The sequence below is a fragment of the Mya arenaria genome, chromosome 11, assembly GCF_026914265.1.
Source record: "Mya arenaria isolate MELC-2E11 chromosome 11, ASM2691426v1".
NCBI lineage: Eukaryota > Metazoa > Mollusca > Bivalvia > Myida > Myidae > Mya > Mya arenaria.
The window spans coordinates 63,667,260-63,690,711 of record NC_069132.1 but is presented as its reverse complement, the minus strand read 5'-3'; the positions used below and the strand labels follow the sequence as shown (position 1 = coordinate 63,690,711).

At 35.9% G+C, this 23,452-nt stretch overlaps 1 protein-coding gene across 1 annotated transcript; it reads right to left on the bottom strand.

The window, feature by feature from the left end:
• Positions 1-648: 648 nt before the first annotated feature.
• LOC128209470 (endoplasmic reticulum membrane-associated RNA degradation protein-like) lies at positions 649-23,203 on the bottom strand. The gene is made up of 19 exons (XM_052913513.1): positions 22,978-23,203; positions 22,620-22,825; positions 22,070-22,224; positions 21,379-21,480; positions 21,034-21,126; positions 20,682-20,779; positions 20,203-20,324; positions 7,930-8,044; positions 7,004-7,106; positions 6,726-6,755; positions 6,074-6,142; positions 5,748-5,915; positions 5,101-5,181; positions 4,789-4,859; positions 4,018-4,128; positions 3,762-3,849; positions 3,105-3,277; positions 2,515-2,631; positions 649-1,567 (listed from the first exon to the last, which is right to left on the bottom strand). Exons 2-19 carry the CDS (start codon positions 22,774-22,776, stop codon positions 1,429-1,431), a joined length of 1,992 nt encoding a protein of 663 aa, XP_052769473.1. The 5' UTR covers positions 22,777-22,825; positions 22,978-23,203; the 3' UTR covers positions 649-1,428.
• Positions 23,204-23,452: the final 249 nt, after the last annotated feature.

Below are 23,452 nucleotides of genomic sequence, written 5' to 3'. Positions count from 1 at the left end.
GTTATGTTTTGGTTATAGTTTGTAATAAGTTGTTTTTAAGAAGTTCATACATGTTATACTGTTTGCTGGGTAATAGCTGGATGGATACTTAGCCAGATTTGTATTTTTAAATTGTATGATCGGGGCTCGTGTATTGTATTGTATTATTTTATATTGCACCATCAATTTTTTTGTGTACATGTCTGTCTGATGTTTATTATTTTATGTAACTTTTCCATATACAGGATAATAATACAGTATTCTGATTAGCGTTGGGTATTATCAAACCCCCTGCTACAAATTGGCTTCCCGACAAAGATTTCGAGACTGTCGTTTATCCCAGACCCGTTAAGTGGGAATGCCCTAGGCCGTCAACCGTAACACGCAGCCAGCCGTCCTCCAGACTCCGTGCGGCACTCCACCACTATTGTAGCGGTATATACCCCTATCAAATTGCCTACCCGGCCCTAACTTTACAGTAAGCTGAAGAGCATCATCTGAGCATCTATCGCTAAATTGAAAACAATATTCCCCGTCATCCCCTTTTCTTATTTCTTTTTAATAAAATGAAATAAGAAAAGGGGATGACGGGGAATATTGTTTTCATATATGCTTTTTATATATTTTAACACTCGAGTTGTTTGATATGCATTCGGAACTCCTCTGCCTTTTTAGTGAAAACAACCTCTGATGTATATGGACGGTGTACATTCTTAGAAATCGGTATGTTTAAGTCCGCTGCAAGTAGATCGCGTAGTAATTTAATTCAGCAGATAAACTTTTAATGACTTAACTCTCGGGAATCTAAATCATGTTTGCAATAATACACTTCACTGGCAATTAAACAAGCTATAACACTACATTAAATTCATGAAATAATTAAAATAAATACGAACTACTTCTACTGATGTACTGGCATACAGCCGAGGTTGTTGTCGATAAAAATGGCCGAGGAGTTCTTAATACTGGGAAACATTCGGCCGACTGAAAAAATTGTTCCGGCTGGGCTGAAAATAGAATTACTAAAACTTTATAGAGCAAAAGAATTATGATGTATTAATGTTGTTGTACCTACTAATTAGAGCTAAACAATGCAGTAAACTGTACATTATATGCAATTGCGCAAGCTACAAAAATGATTCTGTTTTCGGAAAAAAAAAGTGTTTTGATTTATTATTGGTGAGTGGGTATCGTTACTAAGAGTTATCAATATCCGTTATAAGGTCCCGTAGGCCGAAATAAGGTCATTGATATAGTCCTTTTAACAACAAACCCTCCTGGTGTAAGAGAAACGGTAGCATCATGGGTGTATATGTTACTCTCGGTGAAATAGTCCTTAATAACGACTTGTGCCATTAACCATGCTATGAAAATCATTCTAAAGATGTTTTAACATAGCTTTACCAGTAATTTTAAGACACATATTTGCATAATGCACAAACATATCAATCAATGAAAGGTTTTAAAATTAGATTCTACAAAAGGTGTCAAGTGTGAAACTAACTCCTCCCCTTCTGTCCATTTGTTCTTATCATGGTGCGTAAGTGTTCGTAAATTCTCACATAACTTCAGCACAGACTTCCAGAATCTGAAAGGAAATGAAATTTTAAATCTTAACAAAAAGTTCCATATCATCTTAACAAAGGTTTATCTTTATTCATTACCAATTAACGGTACCCTGTACGCCATATTCAGGGTTTCTAACACTTGTCAATTGTCAATCCTGAAAAATAGCCGGGTCTGTTTGATGAATATAAGAGATGAATGCCCAAAGCAGGTTAAGGGTGAGAAGACCCCTTTTGAAATAGTTTCAAAAGTCATTAATATTCATTTTAAGGAAATTCGTATATTTTTTTGCAAAAGTCTGAACAAAAATTATTCTTACAATTGTACAAGAGTCTGATGTAAAAAGCTCTAAATCCTGATTTCAGAATTAATCCTGAACATAAGAACCCCTTTGTATACGATTTTGACTTTGATTAAGTGAAAATGCCAGTAATACCGCAACATATGGAATTGCAAATCTTTAAATACATGAATGAACAATACACCTGTTATAAATAGAGCATGGTTGATGAACTAATTGTATATTGACTTTCATTCCACTAAGAAAACAGTCTAGATATATAAAGTTAGTTGCAAAGTAACTGTCCATGTGGAGATATATGACAAAGCAAACAATGGGGGATCTAGGAACAAGCCCAGCAACAAAACCCTAAATATAACGATCCTGTTTAGAGGCACAAGTTTAAATCCTGATAGACAATAAATGAGAGACACACACTACATACATCTTAATAATTGTTTGAACAGTCAACAAGTTCACTGGGGTTTTAACAAGTTAATTCTCAACTTAATACTTGTCAACAAAAATCACTTTATATCTTTATAAGATCGCTTTCAATGCTTGTGTTCCAGGTAACATGGCCAACGAGCATGTTCTGGTATTTATGGTCATGACAGATATTGTAGGCAAGTGACAGGAACGATACATTGTTATACTATTTTTCATGATGGATACCCCTACATTCTTACTTGATTAATTTGCTGTTTAATTGAGGTCCTTCCCTCGCCTTTATTCCATCAAGTTGATATAGTTGCCAACAACACATGTATACACATGTACATGGCCCCACCAGCAATGATGGTACACTGGAATAGAAATGCATTTAAACCTTATGTTAATTCACAATTTGTCATTTATTGTATTAATGGGGATTGAAGATGACACCATTATAAATCGTGGCTTCGTTTTTACCTAGATTATATACCAATCATAAATCTGCGAGAAACACATATCGTAAACATGCTTCATTGTCAGTATTCAAGCTAGTGTAATATTTGGATTCTTGATATCTGTGAGAATTTGATATCACTCGGTTAGCATCAGCAAATCAATATGCACATTGCTAGTATTATTTAAGATTTATGTTTGCAACTGAAGGAGTAAAATATTGCTGATTGGCTGGCTCAATCAGTTGTGCTCCATGCTAGTGTTCCAGCAATCGTGGGTTCAAACCCCTGTTGTAAAAATGTTTTCTCACAGTTTAAATTTGTGTACTATGATACTAACTTGAGTGGCAACGACAGCTCTCAGACATAAAAAACTTATCTAATTGAGCTACCTTGCTAGGAACTTCTTGAAGTTCTCTCTCTGCCGTGACCTGAGCTGTTTTAGCGTCATCTGCTGTTGCCTGTTTGTTGCAAACTGTTGCATCTGAGTGATGACTTGCAAACACTCATCTACTATATGGTCCAGCAGTGTTAGCACCTCATTTTCAATATCACAGTTGGAACCCTGTCAAGGAATATAATAATTATGCCACTCATAAATATAACGGCAATACGTATCCCAAAATATACTTGTTTGTATTCCATCATATAAACGTTGTATCGTAAAAAGTTTCATTGCACGAAGTTTAAATGGCGTCATAAAATAAAATAATGAAAATCAAAATGTAGTGCAACATTCAAGAACATATCTTCTAAATAAGTTTAACCAGAAAGGTTTTAAAAATAACGTGTTTGTACTTTGTTTAGATTCGGGAGTTTGACTTTTGTGTATTCTTAAAAGTTCTGAATACAATTACAGTTGGAATAACCCTTTTCTACATTAATAATATTTTCCTGAGTTAGCACCTTGTCGAAGAAATGATTCAATTTGCATGTTTATTATATGCACTTACCACATTTTAGTCCATGTGGACACAGGTTCTTAAACAAATCCTAAGACATTTGTCAAATGTAAATTTTCAAACCAGAAATACACATATATAACTTACCTTCGAGTTTCTGTACAGGGTATGTATCTTTTGTTGCAAAATTTCATCAACTGTTGATTTCAAATGATGGAGGTCACAATATTGAAAACTGAAAAAAATATGTGATAGCCATTGTATTTTTTGTATCTATAAATCGATTTTAACGTAAAATTACTACTCACCCTGAAAACTGAACTGAAAGACGTAAAATTATCATAGTATTGAAAGAAGTGAAATATCTTTAAATTAAAGACATGATAGTCAAAAAGTTCCCTACCATTTTGAGCCCAGATATGCCCAATGTCCATCAAAAACAGCAACGATGTCCTTTAGCTTTGCTTCAAGTGAAGATACTTCATCTGTAGACTGGAAAGGATCGTCTGGCTTTCTGAAAATTGCCAAATTAATTATTATATGATAAAAATGAACGAAAGGACAGACGCACGCACACAAATGGACGCCTTGAGAGTGATATTTAAATATTCGCTCCGTCAGGGGCATTGGACCATAATAATGTCTTTTTTAAATATTTGTTTTCATCTTTGTGTAAAGCACTTCTGTTTGAAGATGGTAAATGCAACTATCTGGGCAACATTTCAATTGCAGTCGAAATAACATAGAATTGTTTCTTGGTAGATTTTATCAGAATAAATACCAGCCTTTGATGAAACAAAGGCAAGATATTAGCATGGTTAAGGAACAAATCAAAAACAAGTTCTCAGCATAGTTAAGTTACCTGTCAGCTAGACCTTAGCATAAATAAGGAAACCAGTCAGCTACTATACCTCGGCTTCATCAAGTAACCAGTCAGCTACTAGACCTCAGCACAATTCAATTTTCAGTCAGCTACAGTCAGCTACTTCACCTTAGCATATTTAAGTAACCAACCAGAAACAAAACCTTAGCATAATTAATTAACCAGTAAGCTAAAATACCTCAGCATGATTAAGTAACCAGCCAGCTACCTTCTATGGGTAAGTAACATATCACATTATTTAAAAATTAGTTTCATGTTCTAATATAATAATAGCATAATAAATATACAAACCTTTCACTAAGGTCAGGCTGCAGTAAAATCATGGAATCTGTCTCAGATGCTTTCTTAAAGAAGGTAGATATCTAAAAAGAAGATTATTTACAGCCCATAGTGAAATAATGAAATATTTAAAGCAATTTAAAACAGTTTCATTTGGTATTATTATTATTGTTTGTTTTATCAATTTTTATTACTTTACTATTGAAACATACACATAATATTTATACATGTCTTCAATTTATGCAAACTGCTTCTATGTTAAAATTACAATGTATTATCAATGCATGCCTTTCTTATATGAATGAAGATTAAAAACAAACACACCTCCTTCTTTAACAGGCTTATTCTATGAAACTGGACACTGTATGACTTAATATCCTCATGAAGTATGGTTACACCTTTGTTCTGAAAACAAAACATTGTGTTATAAATACAATATTCTAACATGCACTACACATTGAGCCCTTAATTGTAAAATTCATGTTGTTGTGTGATTATGAACAATTCTATTTTGCAGCAAGATTTACAATAGGACTTGACATGTATTATTTTATGTAATAATAATAGTTTGAGGTTCGGTTTGTATCACTACAGGTCAGCTAGATACATGTTATTTTCATGAGAACTTTGAAACAAAAACTTCACCTCCTGTCAGGACTGTTACCATTCATTAGTAAATTTTTGACAATTAAAGGGTAATAACTCTTAGAGTGCCTACAATGATCTGATTGGTAATCAAACTCAGTCGAGATATTCTATGCCAATAATTAGTATTGCTGCTTAGATTGTATTATTATTAAAGTTGAAGAAGAAAAGTTTAGGTAAGAGATTGTAATGAATGTTTGACTCCGTGGATGATGCTGCAGGTAACAATGACAACATAAGCACTCTGAGTCTGCCTGCTACGCAGGGTACATTAAGACAATAAAGGGAAAACAACAAACTTAACTTAATAACAGATTGTTACTCACATGAATATGTTTCCCATCCTTTACAAACATGGCTGACAGTGCCACACAGATAGTTGCCAGGTTACGTGTGAGTTGCCATGGAAACCTTTCCCAGCATGCTTCACCGTGACTCAAACGGTCCCTCACCCTAGGGCCGCCCGGGTAGGTCAGGTGGTCAAGGATTATTTCCTGTTTGGAGAAAAGAAGAAAAAAATCATCACATGCACATCAAGTAAGGGAAAGTGTGTTTTTTTATATTTTGTAACTTAAACTAGAGGATGATCAGCCAACCTAAATCCACAAAGCTTAAAACAAGTTTCCGAACACTGCAATCATGTGTTTCTTACCAATATCTCTTCTCCTATAACCATCCTCAGTCGGTTTTCAGACCCATCAGGGAGAAAAGGATCTAACATCTAAACAAAATAAGAAAAAGAAACATAAAATTTATTCATTAATTTTTGTTCAAACGTAGACAGATTATTGTAATAAACTATGTTAAAGTTAACAACATTGTTAACGTAATCGTTTTTAACTTCCAAAGTTTTACTGCTCTTAAGGTTTAATGTAAACACTTGTGATCTGCTGTATTTTTAAACAATATTTATAACAACTTTTTCATTTTCAGCTGTAGTTGTTTGTATTCAATGATATGAGAACGTCATTTAATATTTCACTTTTTTCAAGTGACCAATGATGTCATAAATATGGTTGTTAACTTTAACAAAATTCTAAACAATCGGCCCAATGTTATAACACTTGCCAGAATCACACAGTGCCTCAATAGGGCGCATATGCACATGCTTAGAAATAATTATAATACGGAAGTTGTTCACAAGTATGAATATTAAGAGGAACTAGTAAATTTAAAGTATGACTGTATGCACATGTAGGAGTTACTGCCTTCTTCCAAATGCAGTTTACAAATTACCAGTACACGGTTTCGAGTTACAATACAAGTAAGTACTCACAATACGTTCAGATGTTATTCTCTATTACCTCATCAAATGTAGTGTATAATGTCGTTGCCTGGAAAAAGATGAATAGTTTAAAAAAAATGTATGTTAAATATATAAAAGAATTGGTCATATGTTTCAAACAGTCTGCATGCAACAATAACTACAACAAGTTTTAATGCATCCAGGCAATCATGCCTATAACCTCTTAATAAATTGAAATTTATTTCAACAATAAACAAGATAATAATGGGAAAAGAATCTACTTAACTTTACCATATATTTAGGCCTACCAATAAATGCAACTAAGTTTGTTAATACCTCAGCAGTCAAAATTCTGTTCTCGCAGTTGTTGGCAGTAGCAAACACAAGCCGTAGACCTTGCTCTAGGTAGTAGAGTAGAAGAGCGGTACATTCACCATACCTAAGATGAACATGACGTTAATCATTAACTTAAGTATTGATCAAAGTCAATAATACTTATAGATAAAGAACCAACATACAATAATGGTATTAAATTATTTTAGCCATTTTAAGGATTCTTCATTCATACAGTTTTATCTTATAAGTATCTATCATGTGTTTGGTACAGATAGAAAAATTGGTAACGAGGCTTGCAGAGTTACCGGCCACGCAGCGTGCATGAGGGTCGGATTTGTCGATACGGACCGGAAAAACATGATTGATATTTTTTCTTGCATACCTAAATTTATCAATTTGTGGAATAAATGACGTAGAAAACAAACTTTTGTACAATTACACCAAAAAGCGCGTGCGACGTTGTTCACTTACGTCATAGAGCGCAGTAATTTTAAATAACTAAAATAGCGTTTTTTACGATTATTTATTTTCAATTTTAATAAAAAGTCTTGCTAACATATATATTTGAATGCGCTTTATTGAAATGGCATAATATACTTTTCATAAATCATACAATACAAGAAAAAAGAAGTGAGGTATGTAAGATGGGTTTTTCCAGCACTGGTCACATGACCGTAACATACGTCCGGTATGCAAGAATAAACCTTCCATATCCCATTCCAGTCAAAATTGCTTGATTATTGGTTTAAAATACAAATAAAAAAGTATATCATTACTTTAACTCAAACAATACCAGGTATACATTGCACAGTACATATTGATGTTATTTTGGAAGAGTAACTATTGACTTGATAATTATTATGAAGAAGGTTCAGCACCAAGCGCTCATAATAAAATACAAGGAGATCAATTCCCATTCCTTTTACCTTTCTTGCGTATATAAACTGGTGATATTTGTCCAAAACATTCTTGTGTCCCAGGATGAAAATTTGGTGTCTTTTACAGCCTCAATGAGGTCCTTGCTAGACAAAATATCAACCTCTGAAATACACCATTAACATGTCTCAAATACAAAGGAGTTATTGTCTTTGTATATTATTAGTCAAAACCAGAACGATTTTAAAACAAGTAATTACAGCATTATAGCATTCACGCCTATTTGCACGATGTAACGCGTGTGATCTAGTGTTGTAGGGAAAACCAGAGTATCCGGTGGAATCCCACTTGACCAGTGAATATAAACCTTGAAACTCTTGGTGAAAAACAAGTGTTCTAACCACTGCACGTACTTGAGAATTGGACAAGAGAAGTATTAAATTACTGAAATTCATTTAAAGCTGCACACTTACTCACTAAAAATATTTTCAACAATAAAAACAATTGCTAGTATTTCACAGTAAATCTTTTAGCACTCACTAATCATTTAATATATTGCATTTTCATCTAAAGAATCTACGGTTACAATCTTGTTATCAGTAATTAATAATTTCCAAAAATGCATTATTTAGTAAGTACTTTCAGGTTTACTCAAAATCTTTGTTTGTTATACATGTGTAAGTATTGATTTTGAATAAGAGTGTCACTTTAAAAGAAATAGCTTGATACAGAATGGCAGATAATAAAACAATAATTAAAACTAAAAACTCATTTACATCCAAAATCCATTCGGAAGGGTGTAATGGCAGACAGGTCAAATCATAATCACTAAATCATAACAGCTGCCATCACATCACGAGTACCCCTCCACTTGACCTACATGTACAACTGAGACAGTTTTATGTTACAAAGTCCCCTAAACTTGCTATGCATGTAAACCCAAGATGAGTTTTGAGTTACAAAGTCCACTGAACTTGCTATGCATGTAAACCCAAGATGAGTTTTGAGTTACAAAGTCCACTGAACTTGCTCTACATGTATACCCAAGATGAGTTTTATGTTATAAATACCCCTCAACCCGACTTACATGTATAGCCAAGATGAGTTTTGAGTTACAAAGTCCACTAAACTTGCTATGCATGTAAGCCCAAGATGAGTTTTGAGTTACAAAGTCCCCTAAACTTGCTCTACATGTATACCCAAGATGAGTTTTGAGTTACAAAGTCCCCTAAACTTGCTATGCATGTAAGCCCAAGATGAGTTTTGAGTTACAAAGTCCACTAAACTTGCTGTACATGTATACCCAAGATGAGTTTTGAGTTACAAAGTCCACTAAACTTGCTATGCATGTATACCCAAGATGAGTTTTGAGTTACAAAGTCCACTAAACTTGCTATGCATGTAAGCCCAAGAAGAGTTTTGAGTTACAAAGTCCAATAAACTTGCTATGCATGTAAGCCCAAGATGAGTTTTGAGTTACAAAGTCCCCTAAACTTGCTATGCATGTAAGCCCAAGAAGAGTTTTGAGTTACAAAGTCCCCTAAACTTGCTCTACATGTATACCCAAGATGAGTTTTGAGTTACAAAGTCCCCTAAACTTGCTATGCATGTAAGCCCAAGATGAGTTTTGAGTTACAAAGTCACCTAAACTTGCTATGCATGTAAGCCCAAGAAGAGTTTTAAGTTACAAAGTCCCCTAAACTTGCTCTACATGTATACCCAAGATGAGTTTTGAGTTACAAAGTCCCCTAAACTTGCTATGCATGTAAGCCCAAGATGAGTTTTGAGTTACAAAGTCCCCTAAACTTGCTATGCATGTAAGCCCAAGAAGAGTTTTGAGTTACAAAGTCCACTAAACTTGCTCTACATGTATACCCAAGATGAGTTTTGAGTTACAAAGTCCCCTAAACTTGCTATGCATGTAAGCCCAAGATGAGTTTTGAGTTACAAAGTCCCCTAAACTTGCTCTACATGTATACCCAAGATGAGTTTTGAGTTACAAAGTCCACTAAACTTGCTATGCATGTAAGCCCAAGATGAGTTTTGAGTTACAAAGTCCCCTAAACTTGCTATGCATGTAAGCCCAAGATGAGTTTTGAGTTACAAAGTCCCCTAAACTTGCTATGCATGTAAGCCCAAGAAGAGTTTTGAGTTACAAAGTCCCCTAAACTTGCTCTACATGTATACCCAAGATGAGTTTTGAGTTAAAAAGTCCCCTAAACTTGCTATGCATGTAAGCCCAAGATGAGTTTTGAGTTACAAAGTCCACTAAACTTGCTATGCATGTATACCCAAGATGAGTTTTGAGTTACAAAGTCCCCTAAACTTGCTATGCATGTAAGCCCAAGAAGAGTTTTGAGTTACAAAGTCCACTAAACTTGCTATGCATGTAAGCCCAAGATGAGTTTTGAGTTACAAAGTCCACTGAACTTGCTCTACATGTAAGCCCAAGATGAGTTTTGAGTTACAAAGTCCACTGAACTTGCTATGCATGTAAGCCCAAGATGAGTTTTGAGTTACAAAGTCCACTAAACTTGCTATGCATGTAAGCCCAAGATGAGTTTTGAGTTACAAAGTCCACTAAACTTGCTATGCATGTAAGCCCAAGATGAGTTTTGAGTTACAAAGTCCCCTAAACTTGCTATGCATGTATACCCAAGATGAGTTTTGAGTTACAAAGTCCACTAAACTTGCTATGCATGTAAGCCCAAGATGAGTTTTGAGTTACAAAGTCCACTAAACTTGCTATGCATGTAAGCCCAAGATGAGTTTTGAGTTACAAAGTCCACTAAACTTGCTATGCATGTAAGCCCAAGATGAGTTTTGAGTTACAAAGTCCCCTAAACTTGCTATGCATGTAAGCCCAAGATGAGTTTTGAGTTACAAAGTCCACTAAACTTGCTATGCATGTAAGCCCAAGATGAGTTTTGAGTTACAAAGTCCACTGAACTTGCTCTACATGTATACCCAAGATGAGTTTTGAGTTACAAAGTCCCCTAAACTTGCTCTACATGTAGACCCAAGAAGAGTTTTGAGTTACAAAGTCCCCTAAACTTGCTCTACATGTATACCCAAGATGAGTTTTGAGTTACAAAGTCCCCTAAACTTGCTATGCATGTAAGCCCAAGATGAGTTTTGAGTTACAAAGTCCCCTAAACTTGCTCTACATGTATACCCAAGATGAGTTTTGAGTTACAAAGTCCACTAAACTTGCTATGCATGTATACCCAAGATGAGTTTTGAGTTACAAAGTCCACTAAACTTGCTATGCATGTAAGCCCAAGAAGAGTTTTGAGTTACAAAGTCCCCTAAACTTGCTCTACATGTATACCCAAGATGAGTTTTGAGTTACAAAGTCCACTAAACTTGCTATGCATGTAAGCCCAAGATGAGTTTTGAGTTACAAAGTCCCCTAAACTTGCTCTACATGTATACCCAAGATGAGTTTTGAGTTACAAAGTCCACTAAACTTGCTATGCATGTATACCCAAGATGAGTTTTGAGTTACAAAGTCCACTAAACTTGCTATGCATGTAAGCCCAAGATGAGTTTTGAGTTACAAAGTCCCCTAAACTTGCTATGCATGTAAGCCCAAGAAGAGTTTTGAGTTACAAAGTCCCCTGAACTTGCTATGCATGTATACCCAAGATGAGTTTTGAGTTACAAAGTCCCCTAAACTTGCTATGCATGTAAGCCCAAGAAGAGTTTTGAGTTACAAAGTCCCCTAAACTTGCTATGCATGTAAGCCCAAGATGAGTTTTGAGTTACAAAGTCCACTAAACTTGCTATGCATGTAAGCCCAAGATGAGTTTTGAGTTACAAAGTCCACTGAACTTGCTCTACATGTATACCCAAGATGAGTTTTGAGTTACAAAGTCCCCTAAACTTGCTCTACATGTATACCCAAGATGAGTTTTGAGTTACAAAGTCCCCTAAACTTGCTATGCATGTAAACCCAAGATGAGTTTTGAGTTACAAAGTCCACTGAACTTGCTATGCATGTAAACCCAAGATGAGTTTTGAGTTACAAGGTCCACTGAACTTGCTCTACATGTATACGCAAGATGAGTTTTGAGTTACAAAGTCCACTGAACTTGCTCTACATGTATACCCAAGATGAGTTTTGAGTTACGAAGTCAACTAACCTTGCTATGCATGTAAACCCAAGATGAGTTTTGAGTTACAAAGTCCACTGAACTTGCTATGCATGTAAACCCAAGATGAGTTTTGAGCTACAAAGTCCACTAAACCTGCTATGCATGTAAGCCCAAGATGAGTTTTGAGTTACAAAGTCCACTGAACTTGCTCTACATGTATACCCAAGATGAGTTTTGAGTTACAAAGTCCCCTAAACTTGCTATGCATGTAAGCCCAAGATGAGTTTTGAGTTACAAAGTCCCCTAAACTTGCTATGCATGTAAGCCCAAGAAGAGTTTTGAGTTACAAAGTCCCCTAAACTTGCTCTACATGTATACCCAAGATGAGTTTTGAGTTAAAAAGTCCCCTAAACTTGCTATGCATGTATACCCAAGAAGAGTTTTGAGTTACAAAGTCCCCTAAACTTGCTATGCATGTAAGCCCAAGATGAGTTTTGAGTTACAAAGTCCACTGAACTTGCTATGCATGTATACCCAAGAAGAGTTTTGAGTTACAAAGTCCCCTAAACTTGCTCTACATGTATACCCAAGATGAGTTTTGAGTTACAAAGTCCACTGAACTTGCTATACATGTAAGCCCAAGAAGAGTTTTGAGTTACAAAGTCCCCTAAACTTGCTCTACATGTATACCCAAGATGAGTTTTGAGTTACAAAGTCCCCTAAACTTGCTATGCATGTATACCCAAGATGAATTTTGAGTTACAAAGTCCCCTAAACTTGCTATGCATGTAAGCCCAAGAAGAGTTTTGAGTTACAAAGTCCACTAAACTTGCTATGCATGTAAGCCCAATATGAGTTTTGAGTTACAAAGTCCCCTAAACTTGCTATGCATGTAAGCCCAAGATGAGTTTTGAGTTACAAAGTCCACTGAACTTGCTATACATGTAAGCCCAAGAAGAGTTTTGAGTTACAAAGTCCCCTAAACTTGCTCTACATGTATACCCAAGATGAGTTTTGAGTTACAAAGTCCCCTAAACTTGCTATGCATGTATACCCAAGATGAGTTTTGAGTTACAAAGTCCCCTAAACTTGCTATGCATGTAAGCCCAAGAAGAGTTTTGAGTTACAAAGTCCACTAAACTTGCTATGCATGTAAGCCCAATATGAGTTTTGAGTTACAAAGTCCCCTAAACTTGCTATGCATGTAAGCCCAAGATGAGTTTTGAGTTACAAAGTCCCCTAAACTTGCTATGCATGTAAGCCCAAGATGAGTTTTGAGTTACAAAGTCCACTAAACTTCCTCTACATGTATACCCAAGATGAATTTTGAGTTACAAAGTCCCCTAAACTTGCTATGCATGTAAGCCCAAGATGAGTTTTGAGTTACAAAGTCCACTAAACTTGCTATGCATGTAAGCCCAAGATGAGTTTTGAGTTACAAAGTCCACTAAACTTGCTATGCATGTATACCCAAGATGAGTTTTGAGTTACAAAGTCCCCTAAACTTGCTATGCATGTAAGCCCAAGAAGAGTTTTGAGTTACAAAGTCCACTAAACTTGCTATGCATGTAAGCCCAAGATGAGTTTTGAGTTACAAAGTCCACTGAACTTGCTCTACATGTAAGCCCAAGATGAGTTTTGAGTTACAAAGTCCACTGAACTTGCTATGCATGTAAGCCCAAGATGAGTTTTGAGTTACAAAGTCCACTAAACTTGCTATGCATGTAAGCCCAAGATGAGTTTTGAGTTACAAAGTCCACTAAACTTGCTATGCATGTAAGCCCAAGATGAGTTTTGAGTTACAAAGTCCCCTAAACTTGCTATGCATGTATACCCAAGATGAGTTTTGAGTTACAAAGTCCACTAAACTTGCTATGCATGTAAGCCCAAGATGAGTTTTGAGTTACAAAGTCCACTAAACTTGCTATGCATGTAAGCCCAAGATGAGTTTTGAGTTACAAAGTCCACTAAACTTGCTATGCATGTAAGCCCAAGATGAGTTTTGAGTTACAAAGTCCCCTAAACTTGCTATGCATGTAAGCCCAAGATGAGTTTTGAGTTACAAAGTCCACTAAACTTGCTATGCATGTAAGCCCAAGATGAGTTTTGAGTTACAAAGTCCACTGAACTTGCTCTACATGTATACCCAAGATGAGTTTTGAGTTACAAAGTCCCCTAAACTTGCTCTACATGTAAGCCCAAGATGAGTTTTGAGTTACAAAGTCCCCTAAACTTGCTCTACATGTATACCCAAGATGAGTTTTGAGTTACAAAGTCCCCTAAACTTGCTATGCATGTAAGCCCAAGATGAGTTTTGAGTTACAAAGTCCCCTAAACTTGCTCTACATGTATACCCAAGATGAGTTTTGAGTTACAAAGTCCACTAAACTTGCTATGCATGTATACCCAAGATGAGTTTTGAGTTACAAAGTCCACTAAACTTGCTATGCATGTAAGCCCAAGAAGAGTTTTGAGTTACAAAGTCCCCTAAACTTGCTCTACATGTATACCCAAGATGAGTTTTGAGTTACAAAGTCCACTAAACTTGCTATGCATGTAAGCCCAAGATGAGTTTTGAGTTACAAAGTCCCCTAAACTTGCTCTACATGTATACCCAAGATGAGTTTTGAGTTACAAAGTCCCCTAAACTTGCTATGCATGTAAGCCCAAGAAGAGTTTTGAGTTACAAAGTCCCCTAAACTTGCTATGCATGTAAGCCCAAGATGAGTTTTGAGTTACAAAGTCCACTAAACTTGCTATGCATGTAAGCCCAAGAAGAGTTTTGAGTTACAAAGTCCCCTAAACTTGCTCTACATGTATACCCAAGATGAGTTTTGAGTTACAAAGTCCACTAAACTTGCTATGCATGTAAGCCCAAGATGAGTTTTGAGTTACAAAGTCCCCTAAACTTGCTCTACATGTATACCCAAGATGAGTTTTGAGTTACAAAGTCCCCTAAACTTGCTATGCATGTAAGCCCAAGAAGAGTTTTGAGTTACAAAGTCCCCTAAACTTGCTATGCATGTAAGCCCAAGATGAGTTTTGAGTTACAAAGTCCCCTAAACTTGCTATGCATGTAAGCCCAAGATGAGTTTTATGTTACAAAGTCCCCTAATCTTGCTATGCATGTAAGCCCAAGATGAGTTTTATGTTACAAAGTCCCCTAAACTTGCTCTACATGTATACCCAAGATGAGTTTTGAGTTACAAAGTCCACTGAACTTGCTATACATGTAAGCCCAAGATGAGTTTTGAGTTACAAAGTCCCCTAAACTTGCTATGCATGTAAGCCCAAGAAGAGTTTTGAGTTACAAAGTCCCCTGAACTTGCTATGCATGTATACCCAAGATGAGTTTTGAGTTACAAAGTCCCCTGAACTTGCTATGCATGTAAGCCCAAGATGAGTTTTGAGTTACAAAGTCCCCTAAACTTGCTATGCATGTAAGCCCAAGATGAGTTTTATGTTACAAAGTCCCCTAAACTTGCTATGCATGTAAGCCCAAGATGAGTTTTATGTTACAAAGTCCCCTAAACTTGCTATGCATGTAAGCCCAAGATGAGTTTTATGTTACAAAGTCCCCTAAACTTGCTCTACATGTATACCCAAGATGAGTTTTGAGTTACAAAGTCCCCTAAACTTGCTCTACATGTATACCCAAGATGAGTTTTGAGTTACAAAGTCCCCTAAACTTGCTATGCATGTAAGCCCAAGATGAGTTTTGAGTTACAAAGTCCACTAAACTTGCTCTACATGTATACCCAAGATGAGTTTTGAGTTACAAAGTCCACTAAACTTGCTATGCATGTATACCCAAGATGAGTTTTGAGTTACAAAGTCCACTAAACTTGCTATGCATGTAAGCCCAAGAAGAGTTTTGAGTTACAAAGTCCCCTAAACTTGCTCTACATGTATACCCAAGATGAGTTTTGAGTTACAAAGTCCACTAAACTTGCTATGCATGTAAGCCCAAGATGAGTTTTGAGTTACAAAGTCCCCTAAACTTGCTCTACATGTATACCCAAGATGAGTTTTGAGTTACAAAGTCCCCTAAACTTGCTATGCATGTAAGCCCAAGAAGAGTTTTGAGTTACAAAGTCCCCTAAACTTGCTATGCATGTAAGCCCAAGATGAGTTTTGAGTTACAAAGTCCCCTAAACTTGCTATGCATGTAAGCCCAAGATGAGTTTTATGTTACAAAGTCCCCTAATCTTGCTATGCATGTAAGCCCAAGATGAGTTTTATGTTACAAAGTCCCCTAAACTTGCTCTACATGTATACCCAAGATGAGTTTTGAGTTACAAAGTCCACTGAACTTGCTATACATGTAAGCCCAAGATGAGTTTTGAGTTACAAAGTCCCCTAAACTTGCTAGGCATGTAAGCCCAAGAAGAGTTTTGAGTTACAAAGTCCCCTGAACTTGCTATGCATGTATACCCAAGATGAGTTTTGAGTTACAAAGTCCCCTGAACTTGCTATGCATGTAAGCCCAAGATGAGTTTTGAGTTACAAAGTCCCCTAAACTTGCTATGCATGTAAGCCCAAGATGAGTTTTATGTTACAAAGTCCCCTAAACTTGCTATGCATGTAAGCCCAAGATGAGTTTTATGTTACAAAGTCCCCTAAACTTGCTATGCATGTAAGCCCAAGATGAGTTTTATGTTACAAAGTCCCCTAAACTTGCTCTACATGTATACCCAAGATGAGTTTTGAGTTACAAAGTCCCCTAAACTTGCTCTACATGTATACCCAAGATGAGTTTTGAGTTACAAAGTACCCTAAACTTGCTATGCATGTAAGCCCAAGATGAGTTTTGAGTTACAAAGTCCACTAAACTTGCTCTACATGTATACCCAAGATGAGTTTTGAGTTACAAAGTCCACTAAACTTGCTATGCATGTATACCCAAGATGAGTTTTGAGTTACAAAGTCCACTAAACTTGCTATGCATGTAAGCCCAAGAAGAGTTTTGAGTTACAAAGTCCCCTAAACTTGCTCTACATGTATACCCAAGATGAGTTTTGAGTTACAAAGTCCACTAAACTTGCTATGCATGTAAGCCCAAGATGAGTTTTGAGTTACAAAGTCCCCTAAACTTGCTCTACATGTATACCCAAGATGAGTTTTGAGTTACAAAGTCCCCTAAACTTGCTATGCATGTAAGCCCAAGAAGAGTTTTGAGTTACAAAGTCCCCTAAACTTGCTATGCATGTAAGCCCAAGATGAGTTTTGAGTTACAAAGTCCACTAAACTTGCTATGCATGTAAGCCCAAGATGAGTTTTGAGTTACAAAGTCCCCTAAACTTGCTCTACATGTATACCCAAGATGAGTTTTGAGTTACAAAGTCCACTAAACTTGCTATACATGTAAGCCCAAGATGAGTTTTGAGTTACAAAGTCCCCTAAACTTGCTCTACATGTATACCCAAGATGAGTTTTGAGTTACAAAGTCCCCTAAACTTGCTATGCATGTAAGCCCAAGAAGAGTTTTGAGTTACAAAGTCCCCTAAACTTGCTATGCATGTAAGCCCAAGATGAGTTTTGAGTTACAAAGTCCCCTAAACTTGATATGCATGTAAGCCCAAGATGAGTTTTATGTTACAAAGTCCCCTAAACTTGCTATGCATGTAAGCCCAAGATGAGTTTTATGTTACAAAGTCCCCTAAACTTGCTCTACATGTATACCCAAGATGAGTTTTGAGTTACAAAGTCCACTGAACTTGCTATACATGTAAGCCCAAGATGAGTTTTGAGTTACAAAGTCCCCTAAACTTGCTATGCATGTAAGCCCAAGAAGAGTTTTGAGTTACAAAGTCCCCTGAACTTGCTATGCATGTATACCCAAGATGAGTTTTGAGTTACAAAGTCCCCTGAACTTGCTATGCATGTAAGCCCAAGATGAGTTTTGAGTTACAAAGTCCCCTAAACTTGCTATGCATGTAAGCCCAAGATGAGTTTTATGTTACAAAGTCCCCTAAACTTGCTATGCATGTAAGCCCAAGATGAGTTTTATGTTACAAAGTCCCCTAAACTTGCTCTACATGTATACCCAAGATGAGTTTTGAGTTACAAAGTCCACTGAACTTGCTATACATGTAAGCCCAAGATGAGTTTTGAGTTACAAAGTCCCCTAAACTTGCTATGCATGTAAGCCCAAGATGAGTTTTGAGTTACAAAGTCCACTAAACTTGCTATGCATGTAAGCCCAAGATGAGTTTTGAGTTACAAAGTCCACTGAACTTGCTCTACAAGTATACCCAAGATGAGTTTTGAGTTACAAAGTCCCCTAAACTTGCTCTACATGTATACCCAAGATGAGTTTTGAGTTACAAAGTCCCCTAAACTTGCTATGCATGTAAACCCAAGATGAGTTTTGAGTTACAAAGTCCACTGAACTTGCTATGCATGTAAACCCAAGATGAGTTTTGAGTTACAAAGTCCACTGAACTTGCTCTACATGTATACCCAAGATGAGTTTTGAGTTACAAAGTCCCCTAAACTTGCTCTACATGTATACCCAAGATGAGTTTTGAGTTACAAAGTCCCCTAAACTTGCTATGCATGTAAGCCCAAGATGAGTTTTGAGTTACAAAGTCCACTAAACTTGCTATGCATGTAAACCCAAGATGAGTTTTGAGTTACAAAGTCCACTGAACTTGCTATGCATGTAAACCCAAGATGAGTTTTGAGTTACAAAGTCCACTAAACTTGCTATGCATGTAAGCCCAAGATGAGTTTTGAGTTACAAAGTCCACTGAACTTGCTCTACATGTATACCCAAGATGAGTTTTGAGTTACAAAGTCCACTGAACTTGCTATACATGTATACCCAAGATGAGTTTTATGTTATAAATACCCCTCAACCCGACTTACATGTATAGCCAAGAAGAGTTTTGAGTTACAAAGTCCCCTAAACTTGCTATGCATGTAAGCCCAAGATGAGTTTTGAGTTACAAAGTCCACTGAACTTGCTCTACATGTATACCCAAGATGAGTTTTGAGTTACAAAGTCCACTGAACTTGCTATGCATGTAAACCCAAGATGAGTTTTGAGTTACAAAGTCCACTGAACTTGCTATGCATGTAAGCCCAAGATGAGTTTTGAGTTACAAAGTCCACTGAACTTGCTCTACATGTATACCCAAGATGAGTTTTATGTTATAAATACCCCTCAACCCGACTTACATGTATAGCCAAGAAGAGTTTTGAGTTACAAAGTCCCCTAAACTTGCTATGCATGTAAGCCCAAGATGAGTTTTATGTTATAAATACCCCTCAACCCGACTTACATGTATAGCCAAGAAGAGTTTTGAGTTACAAAGTCCACTAAACTTGCTATGCATGTAAGCCCAAGATGAGTTTTGAGTTACAAAGTCCACTGAACTTGCTCTACATGTATACCCAAGATGAGTTTTATGATTTTAAGACCCCTCAACTTGATTTACATGTATACCCAAGATGAGTTTTATGATTTTAAGACCTCTCAACCTGATTTACATGTATACCAAAAATGATTTTTGTGTTTCAAAGCCCTCTCAAGTTGCTCTACATGTTTACCCATGGTGAGATTTGTGTTATAAAGACCCCTTAATTTACTTAACATTTATGATGAATTTTATGTTTTTAAGACCCCTCACCTTGAGTTACATGTATACCGATGATGAGGTTTTGTTATAAAGAACCCTCAACTTGTTATATATTTATACTGAAGAAAGGTTTATGTTATAAAGACCTGTCAGCTTGATTTACATGTGTACGCAAAATGAGTTCTGTGTTACAAAATCCCCTCAACTTACTCAACATGCAAACCTACGATGAGTTTTTTGTTACAAAATCCCCTCAACTTGCTCTACATGTATACCCGAGATGAGTTTTGTGTTACAAAGTAACCCCAACTTGCACTACATGATTCCTGAGTTGTTGTTTTTTACTAATTCCGCTATATGAGCTGTTTACATGTATACCCAAGATGAGCTCTGTGTAACAAAGTCCACACAACATGGTTTTCATGTATGTCTGAGTTGAGTTTTAGGTCACATACTTCCCTATGCTCTCTTTATATGTATACCTGAGATAAGTTTTGAGTTGAAAAGTCCCCTCAACTTGCTCTACATGTTTATCCAAGATGTTTATTTGTGTTACAAAATCCTCTAAACTCGCATTACAAGTGTATGCCCAAAATGAATTTTGTGCTACAATTAAAAAATGTCCCTTAAACTTGTTAGATACCTGTAATAAGTTTGGTGCGAGGACAGACCATAGGTTCCCGGTGTAACATAAGCACTGGGACCAGCCTCTCTTCCAACACTCGACCTATGCTGGGTACCAGTAGTATCAGGAACCAAATACACCTGGAGGCATACAAGTGTGTTGAAGCATTTGAGTTTTCTTTCTTTTCATTTATCTTGTACAATAATTCAATTCATACGCATAATACACTTATCTTTATTAGAGGGCAGACAAGCTTAAATGACAACTTATAATGTCTCTATTCGTATAATATTTCACAATGAAAGCACCCACATTAATCTTTTTTATACTAACCTTTTACTGCTGGAACTCACATGGTAAAATAGTATGACCGGTTAATATAGCGAAAGAGCACTTGGTCTATTATGTGACCAAACTGCAATAGATTACCAAAATAACTGTATTCATCATGGTAAAATTGAGAGAACTTTATATTCAGATGTTACATTTTCACAAACCTTGCTGGTATTTCTCCCGGAAAGGGAAAACCATGCCATGCAACATTTCGGAGGTTAAGAGAGGTTGGAGGACCCATTACCAGCCGGAGTATGCACATCTGGAAATAAGAACACATTTACTTACAGTTAATCTAGGCGCATTGCCTACTCAAAACTTTGAACACTTAGATTATGTAAAAACACCATTTGTTTATTGGCTACTCGAAACTTTGAATATTTGGGTTACGTTAAAACAACAATGCGTTTATTGGCAATTCCCAGGAGGTTTGACAATAGGTTATATTACTATGTGGTGACATTTAATGGTATTTCTTATAGTATGATTTGTAATTGATTAAGTAAAAAAAATTACCACGTGTTCTCCAAGAATTTCCTTAAGCTGCTCTGTTACAAGCAGATCTTTCAGCATGGACGGACACGGGGCTGGCCCTTTCAACATATACACCTGAAAGTAAACATATGAACAAATAGTCAAAATATACTTTGGACATCAAACAATAAACATGATGATTATGGATACAAAATGAATTATAATGCAGCATTTTTTTCCCGTTTAAAGTTAACAACTATGCTTTTAATCACTTTGTAACTTTAACAAAGCCTTGAATAAACAGCCCATTGTTTAGTACATCTCATCTTATAATTGTATTGTTAAATAATACTCAGAACGAAAATTAAGTTAACTAATCAGTCTTACATCCCCGAGAGCTCTCTCAAGAACAGCTGAGGAGACCAGCAGGGCAGTGACTTCATCCACAGGGTTGTGAGTAAACATGTCGCGCCATATTTCCGCCAGTACCTGACATGGCATTGTTTAATACAGATTTTGATTCGATAGGATAAAAATACATTTTAAAATCATACAATTCTGATAAGTATAAATTGTTTTTGGTTTTTGCAACATCTTAAATGATACAATTCATCCAGATATGATTATAACCTGGTACCATAAATTAAACCTTTATATTTTCTCCCTCAAAAATAACTTCTTTTTATGAGTTGAACATAATGGTGATGCACTTTGAATTTTAAGTACCAGGGATCTGCTAAAATAAATAAGAAGATCTAAATTGTAAATTGAAATGATCTTTGTGTTACCTTTTGGTTAATTTTTCATGGTAGAAGTATGTAATGAACTTCGACCCATAGTATGTCGTTTGTATATGTTTATAGTATGCATGACACATGGACTATGTGTGTTATAGTATAGGCTTTTATATGCCAATTATGCCACAAGAGATTGAACATGAACATAATTAAAATAAGTTTAGGAAATCATGAATAATATACTGTTGCCATCTGTGACATTTATACGAATTTAAGGAAATTAAAGTTCAGATCTAGACTACATGTAAGACCCTTAAATGAAACTGGCTCAGCGATCTTACCTGTTGTTTTCCAGTCCAGGATACATATGGAAGGTAAGTATCAAGGAAGTTCTGCAGGCCAATATTTCCCACAAGATTTTCTACTGATGTAAGAATTGGAGCTAAACTGGTCACACAGGCTGGAAAGTATACACTTGGCTCATCCTCTGCGTTACCTGTGTGTACAATTCAGTGTATTAGTTTGTTACACAATGAAATATTGCAAAAGTTTACAACGTTTAAAATGCTTTAATGATTTTTCACCTTAAATGGTTCAAGAAGATTACTTATACTGATTATAGCCTACAGCAGCCATTTGTAAAAAGAAAATGGTTGAGTTTTTGGTTTGGTCAAAGTCATCCAAAATATGTATTAATTGGTCAATTTTTAACCAATCATATCATGTTTAAGAGCTTTAATATAACCTGTGGACAACTTCTCAAAGTTTTATAAGATTCCCTTCTGGTACATAAAAAGTACACTTAGTTTCTTTAGCCCATTCAAACCGATTATGCTTCAAGTCTTATTTCCAATGTTTTTAATAATTGAATTTAGAATAACTATTTTTTACCTGAAAGCATACTACAGATATACTTGAAGTCTAGAAATCCTTCAATCAGTGCATTATCATCGCATTCTTCAGTGACAGCTAACTGTGTGATCAGATTGATAACATAACTGGACAAGCAGGTCTCCACAACCGGCAATGTCAGAGAGATTCCATCCATGAGATGTCCTTCAACATCCAATCTGAGTAAAGTACTCCATCTTCAGTGCCTGCATGAGTGTAATTAGGATATGATTTTAATCAGACTGTTCATCTTATATTCTAAATAAATAATAAACATAGTATCATACCTTTTAACCATAGTTAATATTCCATAAGCCATTTGTAGCTAAAGAACTTCAGCGAACACGTTATATATTACCTTTTTGGACGTGTTCAAATTGAATCAATGTGTTGTAAACATAAAAAAATATCATTATTAAAGTTATGGAAGCCACAACTCAGACTTTTGTATTTTTACATAGCGACAAGTGAATAACTACATAAATAGGATTTGAAATAAACATCCTTGCCAAATTACAAACATTCCATAAAAATAAAGGAACAATATAATAAAACAAATATTGAATATGTTCCACTTAAAGAGTGGTTTGTTTACTAATATCAATGTCAGTTTTGTAATTACGGGAGGTAACTACTCGTAGTACGATTAGAGTCCACTATTTTTTATTGGTGACGTAGTAACATCCCCTTGACATTACAGCTAAATAAATGACATTTATTATTTTGTCTGAAAACAAGGGTAGAGGGAGGGAGAGGAGGGGGGAATTAAAAAGTAAGAAATAATAAAAAGTATGTTCAGTGATCAACACCAGTGTGTAAAGACGTGGGTCAGG

What these genes read in the sequence shown, in the direction of transcription:
- LOC128209470 (XM_052913513.1), bottom strand. Translation starts at nt 22,776, where the DNA reads ATGGATGGAATCTCTCTGACATTGCCGGTTGTGGAGACCTGCTTGTCC. An exon ending in TATCTGTAGTATGCTTTCAG is followed by an intron (nt 22,225 to 22,619) that starts GTAAAAAATAGT and finishes TTGTACACACAG; the next exon opens with GTAACGCAGAGGATGAGCCA. An exon ending in GCATATCTGGGCTCAAAATG is followed by an intron (nt 3,850 to 4,017) that starts GTAGGGAACTTT and finishes TATTTTTTTCAG; the next exon opens with TTTTCAATATTGTGACCTCC.